Source organism: Sus scrofa, chromosome 5 (assembly GCF_054392235.1).
Source record: "Sus scrofa isolate SSC_HxYL_T2T_F1_AM1 chromosome 5, Sscrofa_HxYL_maternal_Yorkshire_Landrace_v2.0, whole genome shotgun sequence".
NCBI classification, from domain to species: Eukaryota; Metazoa; Chordata; class Mammalia; order Artiodactyla; family Suidae; genus Sus; species Sus scrofa.
The window spans coordinates 76,928,945-76,944,820 of record NC_139387.1 but is presented as its reverse complement, the minus strand read 5'-3'; the positions used below and the strand labels follow the sequence as shown (position 1 = coordinate 76,944,820).

Sequence of the window (15,876 nt, the reverse complement as noted above, 5' to 3'; positions counted from 1 at the left end):
GAGGTCGGTAGGCATCCCCCTGAGTTAAGGAGGCTGCTAGCTTTCACTGCAGCAGATTCTCTCCAAGGAAAACCACTTTCATTATATTCCAACTGTATCAAATTATGATAAAAACATCTTTCAGCCATTAGCTTTTTAAGCTCCAAGTGTCTTCCTGTTAATGTGTTATGAAACATGAACCATGGTTGAAGTAAATCTCTTAATGGAGTGGTGACTGTGCAGTATTCTGGGTGCCTCTTGCATTGCAGTCATTGAAAGAGTGAACTCTGCTGTTTCCTGCACTGGAGCTGACCCCTCTGTGGAGTAGTTCACAGAAGTTTGAAGGTCCTTTTGCTCTTTTGCTTGGTTTCCTATTCTTGAGCTGGTAGCAGATGATGTATGGAAGCTCATGTGTGGGTGGCAGCCGCAGTGCAAGACCAGAGACCACTGCATTTTGACTGTTTGTTCAGAGAGGGTAGAGGGAAGCCATCTGCTTTTCATGCCAGAAACAAATAGAACTCGAGTTTCCACATCTCTTGGGGGTGTGCTTGTCAATATTATCACGTCACTAAGAACTGAGTGTGACAAATGCCTTTGCACGTGCTTGCTGAGAGTGCTGGTTTCTGGTGGGAGAGAAGGCCTCTGGCTAGGCAGGTCCATGCTCTCACTCACCTGCTCTCCAAGGAAGTAAGTGCCGTTTTCTGTTCCCCCTTGTCTGCCTGGCTCTGCCTGGTGTCTCTCTGTTCCCAGCTTAAGCCTCTGTAATGTTTCTAATCTAAAGACAGTTTAGGTCTAAGAGCCACTTTTTTTTTTTTTTTTTTTTTAAACTTCTAATGGGAGTTAATGAGCAAAGGGTACTGTTCTTTGTATATCTCCATATTTTAAATTGAAAAATGTCATTGACTCCTCAGTTCCAGCCGAACCTTAGAGAGCTCTTTGCTCATTTGGGCCTCTGTGGTTCTCATAGTTAGGCAGGGTTCCTTCCCCCTGGAGCGTTTCTCTGGCGTGTCCCTTCCCAGCCCAGGATGTGATTCTCTGCCCAGCCCAGGACTGCTCAGACAGTGATTCTCTTACACATCGTCTCATGTGCTCCAGCCACTTCCTCAGGGGTTGTTGGCACCCAGCACAGCTGCTCCTGGCATTTCTGGCTTGGAATAAGACACAGTTAGTGTTTGGGCCATCTCCACAGGGGGCGTGTGACCTGGAAGCAGTCTCTAAAGGGCCATTGGCAAGGCTTTGGCCTCATTTCCTAGGGGCCAGGCTCAAAGCTGGGCTCCAGCAGGAAGGCTTGCAATTGAAATTTATTTTCTCCTATGGTTACTTCCTCAGCGTTGCTAGGAAGAGGGTTGAGGTGGTTGGATTTTTTTCTTTTATCTTTTTTCAACCTATGCAGAAATAATTCCTCCTGGACTAGAAATACATTCCAACATCCATAGCAGCAGTGTAGCCCCTGCAGCCATGTCTGCTGGGCCCAAGCCAGCGCAGAAGGCTTTGGCTCAGGGCACACGTGCTCACGCACATACTGGAGAAAAGGGGATGGACAAGGAAGGGTTCTTTCTGATAAAGCACAGGGGCCTCTGATGCACACACACAGGCTGTGAGCCAAGCGCTCAGAATGAGGAGACAGACAGAGTTGGCCTTTCTTTTTGCATGAGGAAATACCTTCCCAAGCCTCTCCCAGGCCCTGGATCATGCCCTCAGTCTGGGCACCCACTGTGTGGAGGGAGGTGTCCTGTCTGCTTGAGTTCTTTGTATGTAATTTGAGTCACTGGGTTGTAGGCCCTTCTTCCTCTTATTTTCTGTTTGCATCCATCCTGTCCTCCTGCTTCCCCATTCCCTGCACTGTCCAGTCCAGAAAGACATGAAACACTAAATTGTCCTCCCTGAATTTAGTTGTAGCTGCAGCCATTACTCCTGCCTACGCTGAGCCCAGTGTGTGACCCTGACACCTAGTTTCTCTGCTTGTGGGCACTGTGTTGGCATGGTTTGCTGCTGCACCTTATATTCATTTTATACCTTTCAAAGTTTTTTTTTTCCTGTCTTCTTAATTTATTTATTTTTTCCTTCTCATTTTCCTTCTTTCTGGTTGTTTTATAATCTCCATCCGATAGAAGTATATAAAGATGTACACGGGCGGAGTGAGCTCATTGGCTGAGCAGATAGCCAATCAGCTTCAAAGGAAAGAACAGCCTAAAACCCTTCTAGACAAGAAGGAACTGGTAAGAGATACACTTAAGGGCACTGTCTGTCTAGATAAAACAGCTCTGGTAAACAAACCTGCTTTGTTCTAGGTAGTTTCATGACATACATAACCACTGTGTGCCATGTGGTAATTTTTTTTTGAGGTTGTCTGAATTTTGTTAACAGATTTCTAGGACTGAAACCGTGGCTTAGAGTGTTGTGGGAAAAGCATATTTCCTGTCTTTCTAAAGTGCTCTGGACTGGAGTCCAGGGGCCTGTGTCCATGGAAACCATAGGAACACCTTCAAATCAGAATCTGCCAAGATAATTTGGTTTGATTGTTATGAAATTGTGTAAAATGGACTCAGGTTTCCTCCTGGCTATGGGTTGGTGTCAGTGCCCAGTGCTTTGTGGGCATCTGGGGCGGCAGCACTGCGCTGTGCGAGGCTCCTGTCTCTACACAGCATTGCTCAGTGGGGCCTCGCACCCCTGGGTGGCAGGCCTGGCAGGCATTACCCTGATGTGTTCCTCCCCAACCTCCACCCCAGGGCTCAATAAAGAAGGAGTTCCCACAGAACTTGGGAGGCAGCGACACGTGCTATTTTTGTCAGAAGCGAGTCTATGTGATGGAGCGGCTGAGCGCCGAGGGCAAGTTCTTCCATCGGAGCTGCTTCAAGTGCGAGTACTGTGCCACCACCCTGCGTCTGTCCGCCTACGCCTACGACCTTGAGGATGGTGAGTCTGTTTACACCAGAGAAACTGGGCTTGGGCTCCTTTTTCCACTTGAGCTGATCTCAGGCCCCTCACTACATTTTACATGTACTTTTCTTTCTGCCCCCTCAAGCCCTCCCATCCAACCATCTGTGCTTTTTCTTTCTTTTGGCTGCACCTGCAGTATATGGAAGTCCCCAGCCAGAGATCAAACCCGTGCCACAGCTATAACCCAGAGCCACAGCAGTGACAATGCTGGATCCTTAACCCACTGAACCATGGAGAAACGCCAGCCCCTTATTCTTTATGTTTTCTCTAAAACAGTTTCTTGTAAACGTATCTGCAGAGTCAGCAGGCTGCGTCATAGATGACTCAGTAGTGATGGTGATGGGGACATGCATTTGCCTAAATTGTTTCACTGGCTTTCCAGATACCTGTTGTCCTACCTTATGGTGGGATCTTAAAAGGGATCCAGAGTTTCTGTCATGGCTCAGTGGTAATGAACCCCACTGGTATCCACAAGGACGCAGGTTCAATCCCTGACCTCGCTCAGTGGGTTAAGGATGCAGTGTTACCGTGAGCTGTGGTGTAGGTTGCAGACGAAGCTTGGATCCTGTGTGGCCATGGCTGTGGTGTAGGCCAGCAGCTATAGCTCCACTTCGACCCCTAGCCTGGGAACTTCCATGTGCCTTGGGTGTGGCCCTAAAAAGACAAAAATAAAAAATAAAAGGGATCCAGTAAGTCTTTTTTGTCTTTATTTTAGAGAAAAAGAATCACAGGCTTATAGCAGCCACATTTCTTGACAAAGGTCAGTGATGGCAAATGGAAACTGTATCCCCTGCCCTTGTTCTCGGACCTTGGCTCCCTGAAGGTGCTGCATTACACCAGGGGTTACCTGCTCTCTAGCACCGGTGTCTCTGGTCTGCACAGGGCCTCAGTCTATTTTACTGTGCTTTTCAAGCCCTGGCCTTTTGTGATATTTGTTGGTTTTATAGTGAAATGACCTCAATAAGGCAGAAGGTGGAGAATAGTGCAAACAAGTGACAGAGCGTGATGGAGAAGCAGCTAGAGGCATGGCGGCCATCTGAAGACCCTTTGAGTTTAATTGAAGAAGGTCACCAAAGACATTGATGATTCCTGTACCCATTCCTATAGGCAGCTGAAGGAAATTCATGAGAGATTGTCTTAATTTGACTCAACAGTAATGAAAGGACCTAGATTAATAGGATAGGAAAGTAAATCCTCATAGGGTAGCATTAAGTCCATAACATTGATAGGCACCTTCTTTTTTTTCTTTTTTGCCATGCCCACGGCTTGTGAAAGTTCCAGGGCCAGGAATCGAACCTGCGCCACAGCAGCAACTCAAGGCGCTGCAGTGACAAGGATGATCTTTAACCCACTTGTCACAAGGGAACTCCGATAGACAGCTTCTTGACTGAGGAGACTGTAAGTTGATGTCACACAGGAGAAGGACACCCTGAGATTAGAAATGGTCATGTCAGTGATCCAGGCTCTTTGAATAGTGAATAAAACAGGCAGCTCTGTCAGGAAGGAGCGCAGTGGTGACCTCTTACCATTGTAGCACCTGGTCCTCTTGTTACATGAGAAGCACCACCTGGTGAGGGAAGGTATCTGTGGTTAGTGTCACTCTTGCCCCACACCTGGGCTTTGGGTAATGCCTTTGATCTCCAAGGATGAGGTTGGTGGGTGGCAGCTCCGTCTTTCGACAGTTCTTCGTGCTTGGGCTGTTGGACTCAGCCTTTCACTGTGAGGTCTGCCTGGGAAGGTCCCTCAGGGTCCAGCCTATTGACCCACAAGTATTTTCGCCCATAGATTGTGCACCACATCTTTGCCACGTTGTCTTGAGGATGCAGATGGAGTGTGAGAGGAGCTTGTGTTCTGTGTGGAATGACTCGGCAGCAGGCTGTGTAGGACTAAGGGCGGTGGCACCTAGTGCAGATAGATGGTAGTGATATAACCGTCAAAGAAGAGGGAGTCCTGGGAGCTCAGGGCCATGGGGAGAAACCTTCTGTCCTAGGTGGGTGGTGGATCAAGGTGGAGAGGCCCTGCAGAGCGGGAACCAGCGTGCATGTGGCCTGAGTACCAGGTTCTGGACTCAGGTTCCTGAGTTTCAGCCCAGGTGAATCTTACATCAGCTCAGCTCCTCCTCGTGAGAGGTGAACTAGGGAAAAAGAGGGGGTCTTAGAGGTCCTGGAGTTTTAGCCTGTTCTTCACAACCAGCTTGCTGTGTGATTCGGACGGATGTCTAACTGAAGAGCCTCAGGTAGGAGAAGCAGCCAGGAAATTTGTGGCTCAGGAGGTCAGGGTGAACCAGGCATCGTGCTGGGCCCTTAGCTCGCTCCTGTCCTTTCATCTTCATGACCACCACAAGGCAGCTGGTTTTATGATTGTAATCTTGTCCATCAGGAAACCAGAGAAGTTGTAACGTGCTCATCCAGGTTTACACAACAAATAAGAGCTGGTTTGCACTCATTGAGCCCTCAGACCCCCAGGTCAGACATGCTGGGCCCACAGCAGCTCTAGACTGGAAAGTGGGGAGTCACACTTGAGAGACAGACCCAGGTTTTTACCCTTGTTCCTCAGTCTCTTTATTTATTTTATTTTATTTTATGGCTGCCCCCACAGCATGTGGAAATTCTGGGCCAGGGATTGAATTCAAGCTGCAGCTGGGACCTATACCACAGCTGAGGCAACACCACATCCTTTAACCCACTGAGCTGGGCCAGGGATGTAACCCACACCTCTGCAGCAGCCCAAGCCACTGTAGTCGGGGTCTTAACTCACTGCACTATGGTGGGAACTCCCCTTCATCCCTTTTAAAAGATGCTGTCTGTCCTAGCAATTCCCTGGTGGCACAGTGGGTTAAAGATCCAGCATTGTCACTGCTCCGGCACAGGTTCAATCCCTGGCCTAGGAACTTTCTCATGCTGCAGGCACAGGTAGAAATAAATAAATAAATAAATAAATAAATAAATAAATGCCATCTGTCCTAAAACTTAGCTACTCTTTCTTGCCAGATACTAGCTTATTTTGACTGCTGCCAGTTCTTTTTCTTTAATTTTGCTTTTTAGGGGCGCACCTACAGTGTCTGCAGGTTGCCAGGCTAGGGGTCGAATTGGAGCTACAGCTGCCGGCCTACACCACAGCTCATGTCAACACTGGATCCTTATCCCCTTGAGCGAGGCCAGGGATCAAACCCACTTCCTCATGGATACTAATCAGGCTCATTTCTGCTGAGCCACAATGGGAACTCCTTTTGGTTTTTTTTGTTTGTTTGTTTTTGTTTTTTTTAATAACTAGTGATGTTGAGCATCTTTATTTTATTTTTTTATTTTTTTATTTTTTGGTCTTTTTGCTATTTCTTTGGGCCGCTCCCGCAGCATATGGAGGGTCCCAGGCTAGGGGTCGAATTGGAGCCATAGCCTCCAGCCTACGCCAGAGCTACAGCAACGCGGGATCCGAGCCGTGTCTGCAACCTACACCACAGCTCACGGCAACGCCGGATCGTTAACCCACTGAGCAAGGGCAGGGACCGAACCCACAACTCCATTGTTCCTAGTTGGGTTCATTAACCACTGTGCCACCACGGGAACTCCTGATGTTGAGCATCTTTTAATGTGCTTTGTGTGTGTGTGTGTGTGTGTGTATGTGTGTGTCTTTTTGCCTTTTCTAGGGCCACTCTCACGGCATATGGAGGTTCCCAGGCTAGGGGCCCAATCAGAGCTGTAGCCGCCGGCCTACGCCAGAGCCACAGCAACACAGGATCTGAGCCACGTCTGCAGCCTACACCACAGCTCATGGCAATGCCGGATCCTTAACCTACTGAGCAAGTCCAGGGATCGAACCTGCAACATGGTTCCTAGTCGGATTCGTTAACCACTGCACCACGACGGGAACTCCTCATTTTTTAATTTTAAAAAAATTGTATTTATTTTGCTTTTTAGGGCTGCATCCATGGCATATGGAAGTTCCCAGGCTAGAGGTGGAATCGGAGCTATAGCTGCCAGCCTATGCCATAGCCACAGCAACATGGTGTAGGGTATAGATCCGAGCTGCATCTACAGCCTATACCACAGCTCATGGCAATGCCAGATCCCCAACCCTGACTGCTGACAGTTCTTAAGGCAAGGACTCTAAATCAGTCAGTGAGTCAAGTCTTCCTCTGTTATCTCTAGGGGAGAAAACACAGAGCTTCTGCTGAGGTGGCCTGTGAAGGGCAGCCCTCGGGAGTGACCAGCCCCTGCCCTCCACCATCACCCCTGCAGTCTGCTCCCACAGGGCAGCCCAAGGGCTTAAAAAGAAAGCAGATCTTCCCAGACCACCATCTCCACCTGTCCTCCTGGCCTGGCCTTCAGCCTCTCCACTGCCAGCTGTCCCCTGCACCCTGGTCCCTTTTCTGTTCCACTAACACACTTAGGACATTGTGCTCGCTGTTCCCTCTGCCAGAACACATGCCCCCAGTCTTCATGGGGTCAGCCTCCTGTCGCTAACCAGCTCCCTTCCCAGAGAGACTTGGGGCCTCCCGCTCCACTGGGCAGGGACTTCTCAGCCTCCTGACCAGAGTGTCCCAGTGTTGTTGGGTGAAGGAATCCACAGCCTCTTGACTTCTGGCTTGCCCTTTAGCCATCTCTTTTCTCAGTTCAAGTTGCTTAATTTATTGAGAACATCTCAAATCAGTGACTTGACCAAATCAACCATAATTTGTACTTTGTGACATTCGCACAGCTGTATTTGCTGGCTGAGATGAGCATCATCGGTAGAGCTGGCCAGCCAGGGTTCCAGTCCTGCCTGAGACTCCCTGAGTGTGGGACTAGGGCCAGTGGGAGAGTGCCCATCTCACTGGGGTTTGAGGATTAAGTGAGGTGATAGCTGTAAAGCATTTACAGTGTCTGGCACATGGTAAATGTTAGATAAAAATTGCTCTTTTTGTTGCTAATATAAGAAACAGAAAGAGGAGTTCTCATCGTGGTACAGCAGAAACAAACCTGACTAGTACCCACAAGGATGTAGGTTCGCTCTCTGGCCTCGCCCAGTGGGTTAAGGATCCAGCATTGCCGTGAGCTGTGGTGTAGGTTGCAGATGCGGCTCGGATCCCATGTTGCTGTGGCTGTAGTTGTAGGCCGGCAGCTGTAGTAGCTCCAATTCAACCCTAGCCTGGGAACCTCCATTTGCCGCGGGTGTGGCCCTAAAAAGACCAAAAAGAAAAAGTAGAAAGTATCACCAGTTGGGTTTGGGAAAAGGTTTGAGGCTGTAGTAATTGAGCACCTACAACACAGGGCATGTGATAACATCTTGTTGATTGATCTTGGCCCACAAAATGAGTGGGCTCTTCACACTCCACATGGGGGACATGTTCCAGGAGGCTGAAGTTCAGGGGTAGCTTTGATAGTGTCTGCACTGAGGCCTGGCTTCAGCTCCCAGGCTCCCTCCCTCAGGTTGTGCTGCTTCCCAAAGAAAACAAGGTTTGGGGGGAGTTCCTGTCATGGCTCAGTGGTTAACAAACCCAGCTAGTATCCTTGAGGATTCGGGTTCCATCCCTGGCCTCGCTCAGTGAGGTAAGGATCCGATGTTTCCATGAGCTGTGGTGTAGGTCATAGGTGCAGCTTGGATCTGGCGTTGCTGTGGCTGTGGCGTAGGCTGGCAGCAACAGCTCTGATTCGACCCCTTAGCCTTGGAATTTCCATGTGCCGTGGGTGCAGCACCAAAAAGCAAAATAAATAAATAAATAAATAAGCTGTGGAGGTTTTCTTAAATTGCCTTTTGGGACTTGTTTTTGAAACCAAAATCTCTTTTCTTTATTAAGGATGCCATAGCAGAATTCAGTGAGGGTTCCCTGGTACGTCAGCCTGTTGATTTGTATTTTTATTTATTTTGTTTGTTTGGTGTTTATTTTTTCTTCTTTCTATATAATGATTTTTATTTTTTTCCATTATAGCTGGTTTACAGTGTTCTGTCAATTTTCTCCTATACAGCATGGTGACCCAGTGATGCATACATGTATACATTCTTTTTTCTCCCATTATCAGGCTCCATCATAAGTGATGAGACATAGTTCCCAGTGCTACACAGCAGGATCTCATTGCTAATCCATTCCAAATGCAATAGTGTGCATCTGTTAACCCCAAACACCTGACCCATCCCACTCCCTCCCCCTTGGCAACCACAAGTCTATTCTCCAAGTCCATGATTTTCTTTTCTGTAGAAAGGTTCATTTGTGCCATATGTTAGATTCCAGATATAAGTGATATCACGAGTTGTATTTTTTAAATCTAGGATTCTTGGGAGTTCCCGTCATGGTTCAGTGGTTAACAAATCCGACTAGGAACATGAGGCTGTGGGTTTGATTCTTGGCCTCGCTCAGTGGGTTAATGATCCGGCATTGCCGTGAGCTGTGGTGTAGGTTGCAGACGCGGCTCGGATCCCACATTGCTGTGGCTCTGGCGTAGGCTGGTGGCTACAGCTCCGATTGGACCCCTGGCCTGGGAACCTCCATATGCCTCGGGAGCGGCCCAAGAAATAGCAAAAAGACAAAAAATAAATAAATAAATAAATCTAGGATTCTACTTTTACTACAAAAAAAGCAAATTAACGTAGGAGAAATTGAAGAAAAGAATGAAACTAACTGTAAGTGATTATAGTTTTCTGATGCTATAATAAATAAGACTCTTGGTTATGAGTAATGGAAACCCAAATCATGAAGTTTCCACATTTTGGCTGACATCTTCCTTCCAGATAGCAGTCTCAAGAAGGCCTGCCCCTTTTCTCTCCCATCATAAGAATCCCCATGAGTGGCTCTGGTCAGCCTGATGTAGCCCCTTGCCAGTTCCTAGAGTACCACATCTGCAGGTGGGCTGGCAGAAAGGGGATTGACGACTCTTTGTGTGTATCCACTTCTGTGGTGGTAATGTCAGGATACCTGGTTGGCAGCCCCATCAGTCATGTGGAGGAGGGAGAAGCATTTCTTAAAGAATGAGACACAGGAGTTCCCTAGGGGGTTAAGGATCCAGTATTGTCACTGCTATGGCTAGGGTTCAGTCCTTGGCCCAGGAACTTTTGAATGTGATGGGCATGCCCCCATGCCCCCAAAAATAATAATGAGATACAATCAGACAAGAAGTAGTGTGTGGTCCAAGCTCCAATACATTTTGTCTTGTTCTAATTACTTTTTACCTTGGCCCAAACTAGAAAAAGTAAAACACTTGACTGCATATTGTGAAGGAGATTGTGTCCAAGCTGCAGAAACAGCCCATGATTCAGCCCCTCATGGGAAAGTAGGCAGCGGAGTTGGTGGCCCTTAGCTTTCAGGTGCTACAGACAGTAGACATAGTTCCCCAAGCTCTGGTTGAATGCCAGTATCTAGTGTGAAACTCTTTTTCAGAAAACATATGTGTATGGGAATAGTATTTGAAATTATGAAAGTTTGCAAACTATATTTTCTAAAAGATTTATTCAGTGTTGGGAGGGGGTGAAGTGCCAGTAAAAGGAAAATGGAAGTCATTTACTTTGAAGAGAAAAAAAGAGAGATGTAACCATATCAGAAGGAGGCCGGAGGAAGAATATCATCTCATTTATCTCCCTGACTTTTAGGCCCTCTTTTTCTTTCTTTCTTTTCTTTTCTTTTTTTTTTTTTAAGGGCCCACACCTGTGGTATGTGGAGCTTCCCAGGCTTGGGGTCGAATTGGAGCTGTAGCTGCCGGTCTGCCCCACAGCCTCAGCAACCCGGATCATAAACACGCTGAGTGAGGCCAAGGATCGAACCTGCGTCCTCATGGATGCTAGTCAGATTCTTTTCCACTGAGCCATGACAGGACCTCTTCCTTTTATTTTTGGCTCCCCACCCCACCCCCCAGTGCCCAGCTTTATTGAGATGTAATTGACACATTGGCTTGTGTGTACTTTGTGTAGATTTGCTATGTTCAGCTAAGACATTACATAGTATTAACTGCCTCTCTATCTCATCCCATAGTTACTAAACTTTTGTGGTAAGAACATTTAAGACCCATTCTTTCAGCAATATTCAAGTGTGCAATGTGGTATTATTAGCTGTAAACTTGTTAATCTTTTTTCTTTTTCTTTTTCTTTTTGTCTTTTCGGGGCCTCAGCCCCCAGGCATATGGAAGTTCCTAGGCTATGGGTCAAATCAGAGCTGCAGCTGCTGGCCTACAACACAGCCACAGCAACACTGGATCTGAACTGCATCTGCAATCTATGCCACAGCTCACAGCAACACCAGATCCTTAACCCAACGAGCGAGGCCAGGCATCGAACCTGAGTCCTCATGGATACTCTTTGGGTTCATTACCACTGAGCCAGGATGGGAACACTGAGAATTTTATTGTTTTTGATGCTATTGTAAAAGGAGGTTTTTTTCTTCATTTCTTTCTTTGGTGTTTGGTTGTTAGTATATAGAAACTCAGGGAGTCTTTAGAATTTTCTATATATAGGATCATATCATCTGTGAACAAAAACAGTTTTATTTCTTCCTTACCTATTCGGCAGCCTTTTATTTCTTTTTCTTGCTTGATTACTATGGCTAAGATTTCCAGTACAGTGTTGAAAAGAAATAGTGAGAGTGGGTATCCATGTCTTATCCATGTCTTAGAGGTAAAACACTTTAAACCTTTCACTGTTGACTATGTTATTATCTGTGAGCTTATCGTATGTGGCCTTTACTTTGTTGAGGTATGATCCTTTTCTATGAAGTTTGTTGAGCTTTTTTTCTTGAGAGGATGTTTTACTTTGTCAGATGCTTTTTCTGCATCTGTTTAGATGATCTTACGATTTCTATCTCATTCTATTAATGTAGTGAATCATATTTATTGACTTACGGATGTTGAACCATCCATGCATTCCTGAAGTAAATCCCACTTGATCATGGTGTAAGATCCTTTTAATGTGCTGTTGAATTTGGTTTGCTAATATTTTGTTGAAATTTTTTACACCTATATTAATTAGGGGTATTGGTCTGTGATTTTTCTTGTAGTATCCTTATCTAGCTTTGGTATCAGGGTAATGGCAGTGTTATAAAATGAGTTTGGGAGTGTTCCCTCCTGTTCAGTTTTTTGGAAGCATTTGAGAAGGATTGCTATTAATTCTTCTTTAAATGTTTGGTAGAATTCCTTAGTGAAACCATCTGGTGCTGGGCTTTTCTGTTTTTTGAGGGTTTTGATTACTAATTCAATCTCCTTACTCTACATTGGTATGTTCAAATTTTCTGTTTCTTTTTGACTCAGACTTGATAGGTTGTATGTTTCTAGGAATTTATCCATTTCTCCTAGGTTATCCAGCTTTTGGCATTTAATTGTTAATAGTTGTTTCTTGTGATCCTTTGTATTTCTGTGGTATCAGTTGTAATGTCTTTCATTTCTGATTTTGAGTCCTTTGTCTTGTTTTTCTGAATTAGTCTAATAAAGGTTTGTCAATTTTGTTTATCTTTAAAAAAATCTTTTACAAGGAGCTCCTGCTGAATAGCATTGAGAACTATGTCTAGATACTCATGTTACAACAGAAGAAAGGGTGGGGGAAAAACTGTAATTGTAGTGTATACATGTAAGGATAACCTGACCCCCTTGCTGTACAGTGGGAAAATTAAAAAAAAAAAAAACAACTATTAGTTTCTTTTACCTTTTCTATTGTGTTTCTGGGTAGGTCATCTTATTTTAACTTTAAGAACAAGAAAGTTCATTTGTCAAAGGAGCCACTCTCTCCAGATGAGAAAAATGAGTGGGAATACTCCTGTTTCAACAATTTCTATAATAAGGTCTGTCTTTTCATTTTTCAAAAGCTTTGACTGTAAGTGGGAGTAAAGAAAGAGTAGAGAAAAAAAAATGACCCTTCTGACTGAATCCCACTAGGAGTAATCTTGAGAAAAGCCAAGGTTGGTGTTTTTTACTTTTGATCTCACCCACGGTGGAACATACATGTTACAACTAGGACCCAGAACACCTTGGTGGGCACAGTGGAGAGAAATAAAACCTAATCCTAACCATGCCATGATGCATGTTGATGCTTTTTATTCGACTTTATTCCGTTTCATTCTAGTCACATTGTAGGACTCTTTGGTTTTGTGTGTATTGTTTTTAATGCTGATGCTGACCCACTAAGGGTCAAAGCTGCAGTTTGACCAGTGCTGGCTTGAGGGTGGTTGCAGGAGGGGGAGCAGGGCCACCCCACCCCCAGCAGCCTTCATGCCTCTTCTGCTTGGTTTCCCCAGAAATGCTCCTCTGGCCTTTCATGTGACCACATCTTTGTTCTGTTCACACTGCCACTTTGTTTGCTGGCCCTGCCATGCAGGCTTCAGTCTTTGCTCTGCCCTGATTGGGTGACAGCTGTGTGACCTCTACACATCCGGGCACAGGGAAGAGGAGGGCCTGGCCTCCCTGGACAAGAACGCTGGGCCTGGGCCTGGGCCAGGCTTGGGCAGTGAGGACAAGGTTCACGATTTCAGAGACTTGCTCATTCCCTCTCCCCCGCCTCTTGCTGCCTGCAGGTAAATTCTACTGTAAACCACACTACTGTTACCGGCTGTCTGGCTCCGCACAGAGGAAGAGACCAGCAGTGGCTCCTTTGTCTGGAAAGGTAACGGTTATCGTCTGCATGGGGCAGGGGGCGACAGGTCCCGTTTCAGTGTGGCGACAGGTCAGGGTGTGGCCATCACCCTGAATGGCCCCTGAATTGCCTTTCCCGTGAGTGGAAGGGCCTGAGAGGTGGTAAAGATGCAGTTTGGGGAAGGGGAGCGACTTTTCAAGTCTAATCTAATGTTGGGTTTCACTGTGGTAATGTTCCATCTGCCAACTCCGTTGGATCTGGAAGACCATGTCAGATGCTCCCTTCAGCTCACTCTGTAAAAGAAGCCATCTGCCTTTGTAAAGTGAGCCTTTCTAAGAGCAGGGCGCTGGAAAAGGACGTGGCTAGAGATAAATGCTCTATGACCAGTTCCTTTAACTTTCTTTATTCCGGGAATTACTTATCTAAACCTTCTCCTTTTTTTGTGTGTGAACGTAATCAGCTCCCTCTCAGGGAGCTGGGAATTCTCTCCACTGTACAGTGTCACCGTGTGGGCAGGCCAGCTGATGCCTCCTTGAGGGCCCGTGCTGGCCTGCAGAGGTGTGGGGACGGGATCCTAGGACTCCTGCCACCTTCTGTGCAAAGTGTGTCCTGGCGCGGTCTGGGCTGCCTGGTGAGAGCAGCAGACCAGCAGGCAGGTGCTTTGCCTGCTGAGATGTGGGGCATCACAGAGTCACTCTTCCTCTTCTTACGGACTTTCCTAGGAGACCAGGGGACTTCTGCAGGATGGCCCCACCGCAGACACCAACGGACGGTCCAGCTCCAGTGCCAGCCCTGCCGAGAGAACTCCAGGTAGCCTCACTTCCTTGTTTGGCTGGGTGGCGCGTCACTCTCTCGGCCTCTGTGACAAGGCCAAGGGGATGAGCCAGCACCTCCAAAGCAACATTTCTTCGATTGGGCATCAGGTGGCCCAGAACCCTCTGGACTCCTTTTTCATGTGCCAGCTGCTTGCATTCGGAGTCCCCTTTCTCTATGGCCTGTCGGAGGTGCTGGTGCAGATCAGAGGGGAGTTTCACTGGCCAACCGTGAGCCAGTAGGGATGCCTTCTGGTAAGCAGCATCCCCCAAGCATCGGTGCCGTCTGTTCAGAGTTTCACAGTTTCATTGCTGGAGCCCAGGGTTCTGCCCACATCCATCAAACACCTTGGACAGGGTTTGGCCTAGGCATATCTAGGAAACAGTTCAGAACCTACTGCTTTTAGCAGTGACCCAATTGAGGCCCAGGGTAGCAGGGCCTTCCTATAGGCCCTTGTTGTGGGCTCCTTGGACAGAGCATGGAATTGTGAGAAGGCTCAGGTCTGAATGTGTGTCCCCCTGAACTGGATATCCTCCGTGCTCGTCCCTGCTCAGGTGCCTGGGTGAGCTGGCACTGCACTCCCATCTCACCTGTAAGCACTGAAGGCCATGCCTATCCTTGTCATTTCGGGACATTTGAACTTCTGATGAATTTGTTCCACTTTCACTAACCTGTATCAGGAGGTGAGTGCCACCACCCCTACCTCTAAAAATACATTTATCCTGGTTTTGGAGGGTCAGAGAAAGAAGGGCTCATGGGCACCAGGCTTGTTGTAAAATATTGTGGTCTTTTTCTGTTAAAATTGCCTCTTTCTACTTTCTGCCAAACCAGCCTGTGAGGTGTGTGCAGTCCACAGCCTCTGGGTGGTCCTGACGCCCTGCACAGCCCCAGACTGGCCTAGGGCCGCTATGGCCAGTGGGAGAGACCGTCATCTGGGCCGTGTTTCCACTTGTCACAAGTTTCCTCCCATTCAGAGCAAATAGATTTCAAGCAGCCATTTACAAACTCATGGAAATCACCATAAGGAAACCAAAGTTATCAGCTAAGGCCAGAAACTATGAGGAGGGAGTTGGTAGTGGAATTTCCAAAATGGGAAAAGAGAGGAGTTGTTCACACAGCCTTCAAATGGGAGGTTCGCAGAGTTACTGCCTTCTCTGGGCTTCAGAGCTAGTGCAGGGCTCATGGTGCTGTTCTGGGGCAGAAGGATGTGCCCAGAGGCAGGGGCGGGGTCCCCAGTGCAGTGATCGGAAGATAGGTAAACACAGCTTCTCCTGCTACGTGTGCCCTGATATGATCTGATATGATCAGTTTTTTAAGTGTCCTGCAGGTTAGACCAACGTTTCATAACCACCTTCAAGCCATGAATGACTTGGTGAACCCCTTTAGAACCTGTCTTTCTCAAGAAGTGCTGACAGCCCTCACAGCGGGGGAGCTGGCAGTGAAATAACCAGAGGGGCTACACAGAGGCGTTGGCTCGCGCCTTGAGCAGCACCCCCTGGGTACTTGGCAAACAACTGGACACCCTCTTTCTTTGTGAATGTCAGGTGCTGCCCAGTCCTGAGGAGATGGATCTGGTGCAGTTGTCCCCCTGGTCAGGCTCAGTTTGCTATCTTGCTGTCTGTG

At 47.2% G+C, this 15,876-nt stretch overlaps 1 protein-coding gene across 50 annotated transcripts in view; it reads left to right on the top strand.

Moving 5' to 3' along the window:
* Positions 1 to 15,876, top strand: part of MICAL3 (microtubule associated monooxygenase, calponin and LIM domain containing 3) — a 241,772-nt gene that overhangs the window by 173,884 nt on the left and 52,012 nt on the right. For 25 of the 50 annotated variants that reach the window (XM_084957148.1, XM_084957132.1, XM_084957128.1 and 22 more), the window contains 4 exons: positions 2,091 to 2,198; positions 2,709 to 2,895; positions 13,382 to 13,470; positions 14,163 to 14,250. In XM_084957148.1, the coding sequence (XP_084813274.1) occupies positions 2,091 to 2,198; positions 2,709 to 2,895; positions 13,382 to 13,470; positions 14,163 to 14,250 (472 nt within the window). The remainder of the gene's footprint in view (positions 1 to 2,090; positions 2,199 to 2,708; positions 2,896 to 13,381; positions 13,471 to 14,162; positions 14,251 to 15,876) is intronic. The other 25 variants (XR_014804017.1, XM_084957160.1, XM_084957169.1 and 22 more) reach the window with 1 other exon arrangement.